The 15,644-nt window shown below is 33.1% G+C and overlaps 1 protein-coding gene across 2 annotated transcripts; it reads right to left on the bottom strand.

Annotated features, from left to right (window-relative positions):
* Window positions 1-344: 344 nt before the first annotated feature.
* Window positions 345-10,768, bottom strand: LOC134715072 (uncharacterized). Of its 2 annotated transcripts, XM_063576953.1 has the most exons (5): window positions 10,445-10,768; window positions 8,542-8,605; window positions 3,164-3,244; window positions 1,357-1,787; window positions 345-845 (listed from the first exon to the last, which is right to left on the bottom strand). In XM_063576953.1, the coding sequence occupies exons 1-4, from the start codon at window positions 10,673-10,675 to the stop codon at window positions 1,369-1,371; spliced, it is 795 nt and encodes a 264-aa protein (XP_063433023.1). In that variant the 5' UTR covers window positions 10,676-10,768; the 3' UTR covers window positions 345-845; window positions 1,357-1,368. The 2 variants fall into 2 exon arrangements, with proteins under 2 accessions (XP_063433023.1, XP_063433022.1); XM_063576952.1 differs by having other exon boundaries at window positions 345-1,787; window positions 10,445-10,767.
* Window positions 10,769-15,644: the final 4,876 nt, after the last annotated feature.

Below are 15,644 nucleotides of genomic sequence, written 5' to 3'. Positions count from 1 at the left end.
TATAATGTGCATGACAGTACAGATACAATTAGAAGAAAAATATATATTCACATAGATTTTTTTTTTTTTTTACATTTTTGGAATTTATTTGTATTTTGCATTTTCTTCTTTTGAAGTTTAGCTCTTATTTGTGAACAATATTGATTAATGTAATTAGTTAATTAGTAAATTACTTGCTACATGTATACCTCCAATTGATTTTAATAAAAAAACAAAAAAAAAAAAAAAACCAATTCGTTATTCAATTTTGATTAAGTTCAAAGATTTTAAAGCTACCAAGAAAGAGAACTAACACTGAAAAAGTTACATTAAAACTTAAACTCTAATAATTAAATCAGAACCACTAATAATTAAATCAGAACCACAACAAAATTCAAAACTAAAATGAAAATTACAACACAATTTAAAGCTTTCGTAAGCATACATACATCTGTATATTATTTGAAAAAATATGTTAAACTATATATATAATTATAGTGCGTATGTGCACTAAAGGGTAAAGATTGCTTTCATGTTTGCAGTGGGAACTAAACATTACAACATCTTACCTATCCATCATTGTAGACAAAGGAAGATAACTGCAATACTCAAAATTGCTATTTTAGAACAGATTGTACAACTTATTGAATTAATTTGCAAAACTGTTAACAATCGTGTTATTCATAATAATGGTCATATGCATACACATCAGTTTGTAAATCGTATATGATTTATCTGAGTATTTTATATATAAATTACTGAAACGTTGCTATGTTGTTAAGGGTGTTGAGAATGTTCCCATCAGTGTACTATGTTAGTGATTATAGTTTACAAGCCACTGTAAGTGAACGAATGTAGTCTTTACCCTAAAAAATGAGAAGTATATCAAATCCCCACAAACGTGTTAGGTTTTGATATTATTTTTTATGTTAAATTAGAAATGATAATGATTAAATGTTAACAAAAACTATATTTACACCTGTAAGCTGATTGAGTTCATAAATTATTTTGCTAGTATTATGCATTCTGTCTACATCTCAGCATGTTAATATATGTGGGAAATTTAAACCGAGAGAATACGAAAAATATATAAACGGGAAAAAATCAAAATTCCCTTACTTTTGGGTTATTTTAAAAGAAAAAGAAAACTATTTCAGCTTTTCATAATAATTTAGTTTCAAAAACGAGTGGTTCAGTGATTTCCCCCTAAACATTATTCTTTTAAAGCTCTTTAACTCTGACTTTCTCACAACCTTGTAAAACAAGGAATTATTTCAATCAAGAATAATTTTGAATTCATGGATTATCCTATTGAGTTGGGTTAGTATTTACTCATAAATTTCCAGAATTCAAAATTATTCCAGATTCAATTAATACCTTGTTCAAAATTTATATCATATAAATTCCGAAAATGTTTTTAGGTGGACTGTTGACTTGTGAGATGTTAGAAACCTTGACATAAACTTCGTCTCCAGCTGTTAAATGTATGTCCGAACTCAGATAGGTGTCAAATCGACCGAATATGTCGTTCCTGGAGAATTCATAGGGATGACAGGTACTCAGCACCTCAATTTCTTCGTTGTTATCGATATTTGAGAGGAAGATAGAGTGAACTAGAGAGGATTTCTCAGTCGGGGCGACTGATTGTCTGGAGTTGTCTTTCTCGTAGTGGTAACTAATATCCAACATACTGTACACGTGGTAATATCCAGTGGCTGGAACACGCATGCGCCCACTGTGCATGGACATTCCATTCAAGAGCAAACAGTTGTTGCCTAGGTACCATTTCGTTACTGGATGTGTCTTCACTAAAAAAAATGTTAATAAAAAATATATCAGTATACTTTTTATGTTTATACCAAATCTAATAAATTTAGACAGGGTTTTCAGGAAAAGAGCGGAAAACTGAAATTTTCAAGAATGTTCGTGGCCCAGGATCACAATTTCCTGAACAATCACTTATTCAGAATTAAACTTTCACTTCTTAATTCGAATAAAAAAAACTATATACATAATGATCGTATGGTTAATCATGGTCAAAGAATACATCTGTGGTCTAGGTAAAAGTCCAAACAGAAGGTCTATAGAAAAGCTTTTATACATGGTTATCATAAGATCAGTAGTTTCGGAGAAGATCAAAATGTGATTTCTAATAGTTATCATAAACAACCACTCAGGCCATGTTGGCCTCCCTTCCAACTTAAAATGAGAATACAAATATTGACCAGAATCAAAGAATCATGCTTAAAATGTTCATGATTTTCTTCCAAGAAGATCCAAATCAGAATTATAAGACCATTAAATAACTTCCATAAATGAATTATGTTCAACTTAATTGACAGTTGGTTGAGCAGGCAGCAGTTACAGACAGTATTGGACTATGGTAACCAAATTTGTCACTAGATAAAAAAAAATAACACGATTAATGAGGATCGAGTGTAGAGCGTCTATAAATAATCAATAAAAACTAAGATTATAAAAAAAACCATTTTGATTAAAAACTATATAGGAAAAGATTTTTTGGTAAATCATATAAACAGAAAAAAAACATTGCTTTAATAATACTGTAATTTCTTCCAGCTAGTTGGAACCAAAGTTAGTCGTCAAGGGATAATTAAAAAAAAGCCTGAGCCCGACTGTACGGACAAAAAACAGTGATTAAATGGTTGGTTAGTTGGGGTAAACATTCTAAATATCCCTTCTTTTGAAAGTGGTAAACAATAAACAAAATAACAAGTAAAGAGGAAGAAAACAACAGCACAAATGCAAGAAATTCTGTAAAACATTTCCTCACTTGTATGAGAGACAAACAACCATACAATATGAAAAAGTACCCAAATAATTATATGTAGCCAAACACACGCTTATTGGTTTTAACCCTTGGATAAATATATTAAATGACAACAATCAACAAGGGATAAATCTTACGTTATTACAAGAATAAGTAAACAAATAGTTAGCAAAATTAAAATATCAAAAATATCAAAAATTAAATCAAAATGGGCAAATATAAATATCATCTAAAAATATCTTTTAAGGTAGATGTATTAATATAAAACTGCACAAAGTTATTTATAAAAATATTTTTGTTTGCTTGGTGTACCTTGCACAAAAATCGACATAAAATAGTTAGAATTGCAACATAAAAAAAGTGGTTAAATAAAATACATTTAAAAATACTCACTATCTTCCGATGGTTCTCTCATTTCTCCTATCATGTGAGCCACGGGTTTAACATCGCCAATATATCCTCCGTAAATTTTGGCTAAAAGTATAAGAACAGTATGTGTAGTTAATGAATTTTATTAATATCAAAAGCTCTATGTATTGATTCAGGTGAGATGGCTCTTAAATAGTTATCCCACAAGGACGCGGTGAGTCAAAGATCACCCCGATGGCCGGAGGCCAGAGGGTGATCCAACACTGACACACCAAGTCCGAGTGGGATAACTATTTCACATCCCAGCTGTTTTGGATTAGACAAAAAACCATTAACAATTCATAAAATTTAGTTTAGAACGCCACACAACCATTATCATATACTTTATATATTACTATATGACGTATACCCTGTATGACCCCAAACACGAAGAATAGATATCAAACAATGTCAACTCGCCCCACTTGCCAATCGACTCACACTATATCGCCACTTTATAAAAAAAAATCACCCAGCTCTTGCTTACCGATTCGCCCCACTTTTGAAAAAGTGTAAAATCAAATTTAACCATCAGTCTGACAACTCACTTATTAACGAAAAAGGTTTATAGTGCGGTGACTGAAGGCCGATTTTTTAAAATTTAATCTCCCCACCGAACACACACCTATATAATATATATTTTTGGAAAGAGGAAACCCTGTGCTATAACATTATGCCTGTCGTCAGTACTTGGTATGGTCACATTTTTTTGAAAATTGATGTAAAAATCTGTGAAAATTAGGGAGGGTTTCAATTTTGACATTTTATTCTATTTCTAAACAGATACCTAAATACAAATGATACTGTTTTGGCTTTAGTAATGTTTGTTATTATACATAAACCTTAATCATTGCGATTTTTTTATCAAAACAAATCCTAAAACGACGTTTTATAAACAAAACTTCAAAAATCAAGTTTTCAACCTATAAAATGTTTAGAGCACCTTAACCTTATGAAAAAATTCAATTTCAAGTAAAAATCAAGTGTCATGCAGGACAATAGTTTAACATTATTTTTTAAACTATAATATTTGGTGAGGTATCAAACCAAAGCAATAAAACACTACAGTCAACTATAGCCTCAAATTGAATTTGCGCATACTTTAGGTATTTTATTAACTACTCGTTGCTTTTGGTTTTTTCTCTCACAATTATTACTGCTTCTATAGTATTATCTGTTGTTGTGTATTTTACTCTGGTTAATATCTATTACATTACAGGTTTTGTAACTATATCCCCCCTTTTTTCCATTGCAACGTACCCCAAACTTCAAAAGTATTCCATATAAAAAAGAAGATCTGATATGATTGCAAATGAGAAAACTCTCCAAATGAGACCAAATGAAACATAAATTAACAATTATAGGTCCCGTACGGGCTTCAACAATGAGTAAAAATTATACTGCAGAGTCTTCAATTCCTATAATGAATAATGTAAAACAAACGAAAAATCTAACGGCCTGATTAATGTACAAAATAAATACGAAACAAACAAATATAGTATATAGAAACAAACGACAAACATTGCATTAACGTCTCGTGACTAGAAATAGGTGCGTGGGGGGGGGGGGGGGGGGGGGGGGTAACCATTTTAAGGGTGCGCTAGCACTCCGTAACCTGGGGACTGGGACCGTGTGAACCAGTGCAACAACCTTTATACCAACTCAACCGTTTTCATCAACCGTCACAAGACATGTTTTAATACTTCTACACTTTTCACTCATGGCCACAGGTCTGCACATGAAAGGTTCTGCTCAAAGCAAACACGTTATTTTGAGTTTTTCTTTACAAATACGGACAAGGTATTGATGGAAGTACGCATTTGTTCCTTAAAAAAATACTAGTTTTCAACCATCCATATCAATTAATCCAAGATAAAACAGAGATCAAAAAGGGTGTTTAGGAAGGTGTGCTGACATCCATATGCTTTTCTACAAAGATGTTTGGGAAACATTATACGAGACGTATACACTATCTTGAATTCGCTCAATTTCATGGTTGGCAACACAAAAGATAGCGTCGCACTTTACTTTAAGAAGCACAAAATTCATTGGCATTCAATGTCTCAACAAGGCGTTTTGAATCAAACTGATGGTACATTTGGCAAGCCAATCCTAAATGAAAAGGAGTTAAAAAAAAAAATGGCCACATAAACGATTGACTCAAGAATTGCTTAGCATTTATGCAATTTCTCTGGTGCCATTTCCTGAGAATAGTCTTGGTTGTATGCAGTTTCATCGAGTAATCATAAAATGAATGGCAATAAATACGAAGGCATTGACTGAAATGAGGAAGGAAGAGACAATTTATCCGAACGTGGGTATTCTCCTGTAGAGTTTCGATGTCTTTTCTGAGTATACTGCAGCGGAATGAAGAATCTGTCCGTTATTTGCGTCCATTGAGATTTAGAGGTCTTCAGGTTTTTAATTGACTAGTAGCTAATATGGCATATCAAATAGTAATTTTGCTACTGAATATTATGTTATATTTGCCTTGAACTGGTTGATCTTATTTGACAACTGAACTTCTACTGTAACAGAAATCAATGAGTTTGGATTGCATTTTACAAGTAGTTATATTTTAAATTAGAATCAGCCGGAAGAAACGATCGATTTTTATCAAGTAACGGTGTCACGAGGAATGACCATTAAATCGTTGCCAATAGCCAACATAAAATAAGTAAAAGCAGTATCGTGATCTGAGATATCTGCTTCCACGGGTTTGAATTTTGTTTTGATTTTTTCGTTTTATGCAAAAAATTTGTAATCAAACCAAAATGACAGAGTGCTTGAAGTTTAAAAAACGGACGGGAAAATTTTTCAACTTTATCTGACACAGATAAAACATTCTTAATACGCTCATCTTATTCAAACTTGAGCATTGTTTGATTTTTCTAAAATGTTTTGTTGCAACAAAGTATACAAGCGCTCCAGTTGAACGACTGCATTCTAGAACGTGTACAAATACCCGAAACTGAGGGACAACAGTCCGATAATTATATGTCGTCATTAATTATCAGATATGAAGCTTCCTTGCTCTAAAAGGGGGAACACATATGTTTACTTGTGTAACTTTTGTAGCAGGAACGATGATAAACTGTCTGCACGGAGTTCTTCAAATTAACAACTATTGCATATAAAACATCTTGATGTTCACCTCATCCAATCTTTTATTCAATGCAGATACAAAAATCTACTTCCCTATACTGGCAAATTGGCTTAATATTTTAGAGTTTTGTTTTTGGCATAAAGCACTGCATAAAATTAAACGACTTTTGTCTTTTCTTTGGACTAATTGGAGCAAGTTGCACCGGACTTGACATATCACGGAATATTTACTGAAACTATCCGTCAATTATTTTGATTTAACAATAAGTATATTTGTAACAAAAAAAAACATAGAATATAAACATATACAAATAAGAATGTGGCAAATATTAGTGCACTTTAATCGAAAATATGTGTATATAATAGCGAAAAAGGTAGTAATTTCATATATCAGTTGAGAGCAAATTATAGACTAATACACAAAATGTGACGGAAGGAAAGTGATTAAGTTCCGTGTTGAAATTGAAGTTTTTATTCCATTCTTTTTCCATTGATTTTCTAAGGTTTCTTTCATATTTTGGTTCCGAAATTTTTATCACTTATTAGTTTTATGAAATACTATTTGCTTAAAATATTATGGGATAATGTATATTACTAATATGAAGATGAAACTAAAGTTTGTGTCTGAATTTGCAATTAAAATAACCTCAATTTCAAACAGTCCAAACTTTGCAAATTTTACAGATTAGAAGAAAAAATAAAATACTAAATAGAATATTTTGACATATAAAAATAGCGTCAGGAAAAACTATTTCAATAAAATGTAAGCAAAAATACATTTTTTTCATTTTGAAAAAGGGGGGTTGAAACTCTCTAATATACAACTAGTCTTTAAAACGACTTTTTTGAAAAATGTGACCGTACGAAATTCTGACGACAGGGCAAAAACTAAAGAAGACATATTTGTCTTTACGTTAAGACCATTTTTAGCCGTGTGTTATTTGGGGAGATTAAACTCGCGATCTAGACGACTTTTTACACTTCTGTCACCGCACTATTAAACCCAACTGAAAAAAGGTCTGCCAACTCGCCCCACTTATAAAAAGATCTTGCTTCCCTTAAGTATGTTAAATTACAATTAATCCGTATCAAATTGTTCTGGTGTATTGGTATGTGTTGTGGCTTGATATGCTAAAGGTCTTGAGTTCGAATCCCAGCAGATACATTGGATTTTTTCTACGTGAATTTTGATAAGTAGTCTAATCCGTATATTTACTTATAAGTTTTATAATGGATTTGACATTCCCGCCAAAATGTTACAGATCAAAGGAAAGCATGCATAAGAGAAAAAAAAATTCAAACTATTAGAACAAAGGAGCTGGGATGTAACTGGTCGATGTTTGTCACCGTGGCATTGGGAATCATTCCCGTGACATCTTATTTGTGATTAAACTCATCAATGTCCAGTTATGGTATTTGATCCGGTTAAAATATGTCACACTATATGTGTATTTTCAAAATAAATAATGAGACGAAACCGTTAATTTTCTTGAAAGGCGAACTTTAATACATGTAAAAACATGTCACATTTTTGGAATATATGGATATGAAAGTAAAACTATAAAGACAGCAGTTGCAAAAATGATAATCTGCATATGATGTTATTCTACAATAATTTGGTGACACTGCAGGGGCGGATCCAGCCATTTTTAAAGGGTGGGTCCCAACCCAGGATAAAGGGGGGTCCAACTATATGTCCCCATTCAAATGCATTGATCGGCCGAAAAAAAAGGGGGTCCAACTCCCGGACCCCCCCCCCCCCCCCCCTCTGGATCCGCCACTGCACTGATAGGTGATTAGAAATCAGTAATAATTGTAACTGAAATCGTCCTTATCACTCACATCTTCAAATTGACTGCCCTTTATATATATATATATATGCCAATTGAAACGTGAGCTCGTCCGATCAGTTGAAAGCACATTGGTAATACATCATATGAAATATACACGGTCTGCAAGCGGTCGCTTTCAAGAAGTGTTATTCCTTTAAATGTATAGGAGTCTCCGATGTAAATGCTAGATTTAAATATAATCAGAAAAACATATTAAAGAAAAAATATATACTTGAATAGCTAACTATATACCATTCAGCAGCACAATCTAATACTGGTTTATCCCCAAGGATTTGTACAGTAAGAAGATCTAAGAAGGTGTCACAGTTCTTACTGTACCATTCGGGTATCACATAACTCTTCAGAGACAAACCAAAATTACCGCGGATAACAAATAATGTATCTCTTTTTTTTTTATTTACTCACCAATTCTTGTATTATAGATTCTTGTATAGTCCATATCAACCTCAGCGTAGGACTTGTCGAAATTCTGAAATTTGAAAACTATAGTAATAAATCCGTACCTGACTTAATAATATAAGTTACATGTAGCTCAAAAAAAACCAACATTAAACTGGTAATCAAAATATAATGGAAAAAAGTACATCACAGTTAACTTAAACACTATTAGGATGGGTGACCAATGTCCATGGAATAATGACCTACCTTCTGACCAAGTAACATGATTTATTAGATCAAATGCAACTTTGAATAATTTGGAATGATCTGTAAGCCACTTGATGCAAGCTTTTCTAAAGTTGCAACAAGGACATCCCGATTTCCTTTTTAAATAGGATATATAATTCAATCTGAGATAATATACATCAATATACTTCCCAGATTCAATTATAATATCTATATAGTAAGTTTTGAAAGTTGCGGAAAGACTATTATAAATATACATCATAGTTTAATAGCAAACATATCAAATGCGTATTTTAGATAGGAAATATGAAGAGTAAAATTTGAGTTTCAAAAGATCGATGTAGGATAAAAAAAAAACTTAAATCAAATAGTTTGGGGGTGGGGGTCAACATTGCTGCAAGTTTTGTTAATCTAAACTCGATTTTACATATATCCCTCTTGGTCAATCATTTTTTCCCAAACTAAGTTAAGAGGGGGGTGTGGGGTGTGGGGGTCAGGGAAAAAACTATGTGAATTATTTTTTTTATCCTTCATTGAACTTTTGATGTCGTTCCTAATGGGTTGGCAGAACAGAGAGTATAGTTGGCAAGAAATAAAAAATAAGAAAAAGGGGGATAAAGGAAGATGGGATGCTCAGGCTGCGTAATCTATAACAGAGAATTTTGGAAATATTGCTTTAAAAACTGTAGAATACAAAATCATCGGAAGTACCCTTCAGTGCAGACCCTCATCAATGGATCCGGAAGGGAAGAAATTAATTTATAAAACAAGAATGTGTCCATAGTACACGGATGCCACACTCGCACTATCATTTTCTATGTTCAGTGAACCGTGAAATTGGGGTTAAACTTATAATTTGGAATTATAATTACAAAGATCATATCATAGGGAACATGTGTACTAAGTTTCAAGTTGATGTAACTTTAACTTCATTAAAAACTACCTTGACCAAAAACTTTAACCTGAACTTCGCACTAATCATTTTCTATGTTCAGTGGACCATGAAATTGGGGTCAAAACTATAATTTGGCATAAAAATTAGAAAGATCATATCATGGGGAACATGTGTACTAAGTTTCAAGTTGTTTGGACTTCAACTTCTTCAAAAACTAACTTGACCAAAAACTTTAACCTGAAGCGAACGGATGCACAGACGGACGAACGAACGGAGGCACAGACCAGAAAACATAATGCCCCTCTACTATCGTAGGTGGGGCATAAAAAATATTTATAAAACATGAACTATGAAGCAAAAATAAAATATTAATAAAATATATCTGTGATGTTCGTTTGACGCTATTTATTTCAAATTCAATTGTAATTGGTATTTCAAAAAGTTCAAATTTTCCCGCCAAAATAACAATGAATAAGTTAGCTTGTACAATCACGCATCTCCATTCAAGATGGCAGATCTACTTTCGTTTCTGATATCTTTGTTGATCGATTAAAATTGTTAAAATGTGATAATTATATCAAGAAAATTAGACTCGTGATTTCTTACTTTGATTATGAAACCCTAAAGCTAATATATAAATGTGTGTTTGTTTTCTAAGCGATTTATAGAGCGTACATTTTATTGACTTTTTATATACAGTTTCAAGTATATAACATCCTGGACTGACAATAAAATATTCTCAAATATACGCCGTATGTTTTTCTCTATATCCAATTAAATGTTTCTTACCTCTTCTAAATACTCATTCAGCCTTTCAGCCCTACATCCACAACATACTTGACTTTCTCTTTTAGGACAAGGGAGGCACATATACCCACATTCTTCTCCTGGGGTTCTAGGTTCAGGCATTACCCATAAGATGATCAAAACGATGATCAAAATCACAACATCTGTTACAAATACTCCAAGTGTAAGTAACTTTGTTTTGTCCTTCTTTAGATTTTCGAGTTTACTACCCATGGCTATAGAAATAGGTCAGAAACTATCAGCACAATGATCAGGCTGTCAACTATCACATACCAAACAACCGGAAGTATTAAACCATACAGCCTATTTTTAGCGTTGTTTAAAAAAAAAATAAGGCATATAGAAAGTCTGGACTTTGGCATTTGGTTTTACTTTTCATTATACGTGTCAATTCAGGGTTCAGCACCAGTTCATGTGGAACTCACGGTCCCTATAACCATGCTCACAGTGAATAAATACTGTATTTCATGGTTTTAGTTTTCTGTTTTCTAAGAAAATGTGCACCGATATTTTTCTGAGAAATTGTTCAATAGTCTACTTTTTCTAGTTTATTTCAAGGCTTGCGTATGTCACAGTGTTTTGAGTCTTATCAGGGGGAGGGGGTCTTGTCAGATGTACAGTGTCAGTGTGGGCAATTATATATATTATAAGCATTATATGTTGTCAATGTTTTTTTTTTTTAAAGATAGAGGCAACTGACATAACTTTGAATTTCTCCTCGGAAATCTCTTGTGTTTAAAATTTGAGAACATCTAAAGATACGACCCTTCGTTCATACTAGTAGTTAAATGTATATAACTTAACCGTTATGCAATGCCCCAGCCCCTTAAAAAGGGGGGTACTTCCTATATTTTAGTGGTATCAGTGTGCCGCAAAATAGAGTCCGTTTTTCATGCCCTGCTGGTTAGAACAGGGCTCGAGGAACATGGTCCCTTTTTCATGTCCTTCTGGTGAGAACAGGTTATTTTTTTAAACAAAGTATTTGTCTAAAACAGGGTCGCTTTTTCATGTCCTGCTGGTTAGAACAGGGTCTCTTTTTAGACAAAGTATTTGTCTAAAACAGGATCGCTTATTTAACTGTTTAAGATACAGTCTAGAACCCATGTCTAGAACTGCATCTATTTTATATGGTGTAGAACGGGGTATACATTTTCTGAGCGTGTATAAAACAGGGTATGTTTTCAATTTTTATGGTTTATGGTTAGAACAGGGTATGATTTGGCAAGTGCTGTCGGCACAGTAATGAGTTATACCCGAAAGGATAGGCAGTACACTTTAAAAAAGGGGGCGTCCGTTTGGTGGGATGTACGAAGCCCCATATGGTAAAAATAGGGACGTGAAATTAATCCAATACTACCTTATATGAAGAGATTAGGGCTCTTTGTGCGTTAATAATACTTTCAACAACACTTTGAGGAATCAATTGTCGTACATTGCCCGTTGAAAGTAAAAAAGGGTGTCCGGATCCCTATCCAATTTACCTTCATTTTCCAGGGGCAGTTCAAGGGAGTATGTTCGATAAGGTCCTGAATTGCCCCCTTTTTTAGCGTAAATTTCAAATCCGGATTTATCGACCAATATCACGATACATTATAGTTAATACATTGACTAGCTAGGATATAAACCATTTTGATGAAAATTTTACGTTTCTGCGTTTCATTATGACGTCACAAGTTGTACTCATATTGATTTTTCACGAAAAAATCAATGAAAATGGGTAAATGTTCATAGATTACTGGACAGGAAACATAGAGCGCATACGTCGACAACAAAGATCTTTTAAAATAATGTTTGTGAAGACATTTCACATGTCTTATTAGAATCTTAAGCTTGTCGACGCCTGCGCTCTATGTTTCCTGGTCCTTTATTTGGTTGAAATCTAGCTGATTTTGTCAAAATTCACCAAAATCCCTTATCTTGACCATTTTTGGATTTAAAAATCAACGTGTTAGAATTAAACTTTGACAAAAACAGTTCTGTTTAACTTTCTAACATGTCTTAAAGGCAACTTAAAACATTTATTGTCTTGAAACTATGAACTTTATAATTGGGGCCAAATATGGCCCTTACCGAACTTACTCCTTTACCTCAACTTTCTTCAATATTGGCCTCTTACATTACCTAATTATTGTTAATTTCTCCTCGTCCCAAACATGCATTAATATTTGCCACAGGACAAACAACAATCAATTATCATAAACAGAGAATGGGTTTCCATCAAACTTTCAAGGATTTTTCATTACACAAGGGAGCTACCATTTGATTTTTAGGGTGGCAAGGATGAAAAATATTGTCTCTGTCCTGCCTTGTTTATTTGTTCATTTTGACTTTTTTATATATGTTGTCATCCTGCATTTTTTCTGGTGCAAAGTTGCTAATCTGGCCTTTTTTCCAAATTCCTGTCCTGCCTATAAAAATTTCATCCTAGATCAACCAACCCTCAAATCAAATGAAGCGCCCTAACTCAGAGAGAAAAACAAATTTTACTATCCATACTATGTTTCTTAGAATGGATACTTAAATTTTGTTTTTTCTCTGAGTCGTTCAAATCACTTAAAACTAGGTGAGACATGCACAGAAGTGATTGATTTGTATTATAAATATAGAAAATTGAATATTTTAATCAGTCTGTTTTAATCCAAAAAAAAAAATAATCAAAAACCATATCATTATCTGTGATCTTACCAAAATGAAAATGTCATACATGATTAAATTGCTTTTCAAAAATCTAGGTGTAGCTATAGCTTCTTATAAGTGTTTCATTTTTTTTTTTAGGAATATGACCTACAAACTATACGCTAATTTGAATTACAAAGAAAAATCCATTAATGCTGTGGTTGGACTAAATATGTTCCTTATCTTACAGAATTATTATCCTTCCCGAAATGTTGTCGGTAGGATATCTTCTCTACTTTGTCTGTCTGTTCATTTGTCCGTATGTCATTTACAGTTAAATGTTTCATGGATGACGACTCAAGTATGCATAGCATTGAATTTCTGTGGTCGATAGGTCAAAGTCCAAGGTCGCTGCTACTTTCTATCATTCCAGTATTGAAGAGTTGGGTGCCTTTTTTGTAGAGATTTGAGTGTTTGTTATCTATAATATCATTATAATAAGGTTTAGGTGGTATGGGAGTCAAAATTTAAACAAGAATGTGTCCACAGTACACGGATGCCCCAATAGCACTATCATTTTCTATGTTTACTGGACCGTGAAATTGGAATAAATTCTCTAATTTGGCATTAAAATTAGAATGATCTTATCAAAGGGAACATGTATACTAAGTTTCAAGTTGGTTGGACTTCAACTTCATCAAACACTACCTTGACCAAAAACTTTAACCTGAATTGTGACAGACGGACGAACGAATAGACGGACGGACGAACGAACGGACGCACAGACCAGAAAACATAATGCCCCTCTACTATCGTAGGTGGGGCATAAAAAAGATAGAATTTGTTCATTCTTTAGTAAAACGATATATGATCAAAATTTATAATACAAATGAAAGGTCACCGTGCATTTTCCCAAGCTACAGGTTATGACAAAATGACACATTTATTTGTGTATGGATTAAATACCATATATATGTATGGATACGGGGAAAAACGCCATTTTGTGTTTAGAAGCTAAACTAAATGATAGAATTGTAAAATAAAATACAAGAAGATAGCTTTTAGAAAATGCTTTTAGAATAACAAAAGAAAAGATGGGGTCACCATGCGTTTTTTCGGATAAAATACAAAATAACAATATTCCATCTAGATTCCTTCAGAAAATGCACTATTTCAGAGTTACCTCCCCTCAAAATGCCAATTTAAAAAACAATAAAAATCAAGCAGAAATAATTGTAATTTTTTTTATATTTTATAAGTTATAATGTTATAAATGTGTTCTTTAAAATGCAAATTCACATTAGTTATCTGCATTCCTGCCACTCCTGCATCAAATTTTGATAAGTTGATTGAAAATCTATACCTCAGATTCACTGTTTTTACAATCCAAGATGGTGAAAGACACCCATACCACCTTAAGAGCCTTTTTGTTACTGATGTGTGTTTATTATCTTCCATGAGTATTTTCGAGTTTAGTGCATATTTTACCGGTTTGTGTGTTAAGGCAGCAACCATTTGATTTTCTGGGGGGGGAGGGGGGGGGGGGGGCTATGGTTTTTTTTTTCTGTACAACCTTTTTTTTTCGCCTTTGGTGACAAACCGAAAAATAAATTCTTTCAATTTTAACTTTACATACAGTGGCAGCTGAGGGTAAAACAAACATTTTTTTTTCTCAGGGTCCAAAACAATTTTTTTTTCACCAAAAACTGAAAACAAAACTTTTTATTCCAAAAAAACCATAGCCCGCCCCCCCTTCAAAAAAATCAAATGGTTGATGCCTTAATGTCTATCATACAAGTAATGCTGAGTTATTAGGTACCTTTTGAGTCTCGTTTGGACTAGACGCGTTTTTGGCGTATTGAATTTTAAACCTGATGCTTTTTGTTATCTATTTATCATGCTTTTCTTTGTCTACTATGTTCTGCTTTTTATTTGTATTGTAGTCCTGTAATATTTTGTTTTCATTTCAATGTTATATTTAACTGTGCCATTAAAGTGCGAGGTTTGGCATGCCTTAAAACCAGGTTCAACCCACCACTTTTATTCCCCTTTAAAAGTTTCCTGTACCAAGTCAGGAAGATGGCCATTGTTATAATATTGTTCGTTTCTGTGTGTGTGTTGCATTTTAACGTTGAGTCGTTTCTGTTTTCTCTTATTTTTGAGATAAGACGTGGCACGGTACTTGTCTATCCCATATTCATGTATTTGGTTTTGATGTTATATTTGTTATTCTCGTCGTGTATTGTCTGTTGCTTGGTCCGTTTCTGTGTGCTGTTGCGTTTCGGTGTTGTGTCGTTGTTCTCCTCTTATATTTAATGCGTTTCCCTCGGTTTTGGTTTGTTGCCCCGATTTTGTTTTTTGTCCATGGATTTATGAGTTTTGAACAGCGGTATACTACTGTTGCCTTTATTTGGTACTGATTTGTGTTGAAATGTATATTAATGTTTTTGTTTTCATACAGTTAGGGACATATTTGCAAACGAACCGGCCGTGCACGGGCTGTATAGCCAGTCAAGGTCGTTAAAAACTTCCATTTGTTGTTTGCAAACGAAAGTTCAGCATGAGC

Source organism: Mytilus trossulus, chromosome 4 (genome assembly GCF_036588685.1).
Source record: "Mytilus trossulus isolate FHL-02 chromosome 4, PNRI_Mtr1.1.1.hap1, whole genome shotgun sequence".
Classification (NCBI taxonomy): Eukaryota; Metazoa; Mollusca; class Bivalvia; order Mytilida; family Mytilidae; genus Mytilus; species Mytilus trossulus.
Note: the sequence above shows the minus strand (reverse complement) of the source record. Positions and strands in the feature narration are given on the sequence as shown.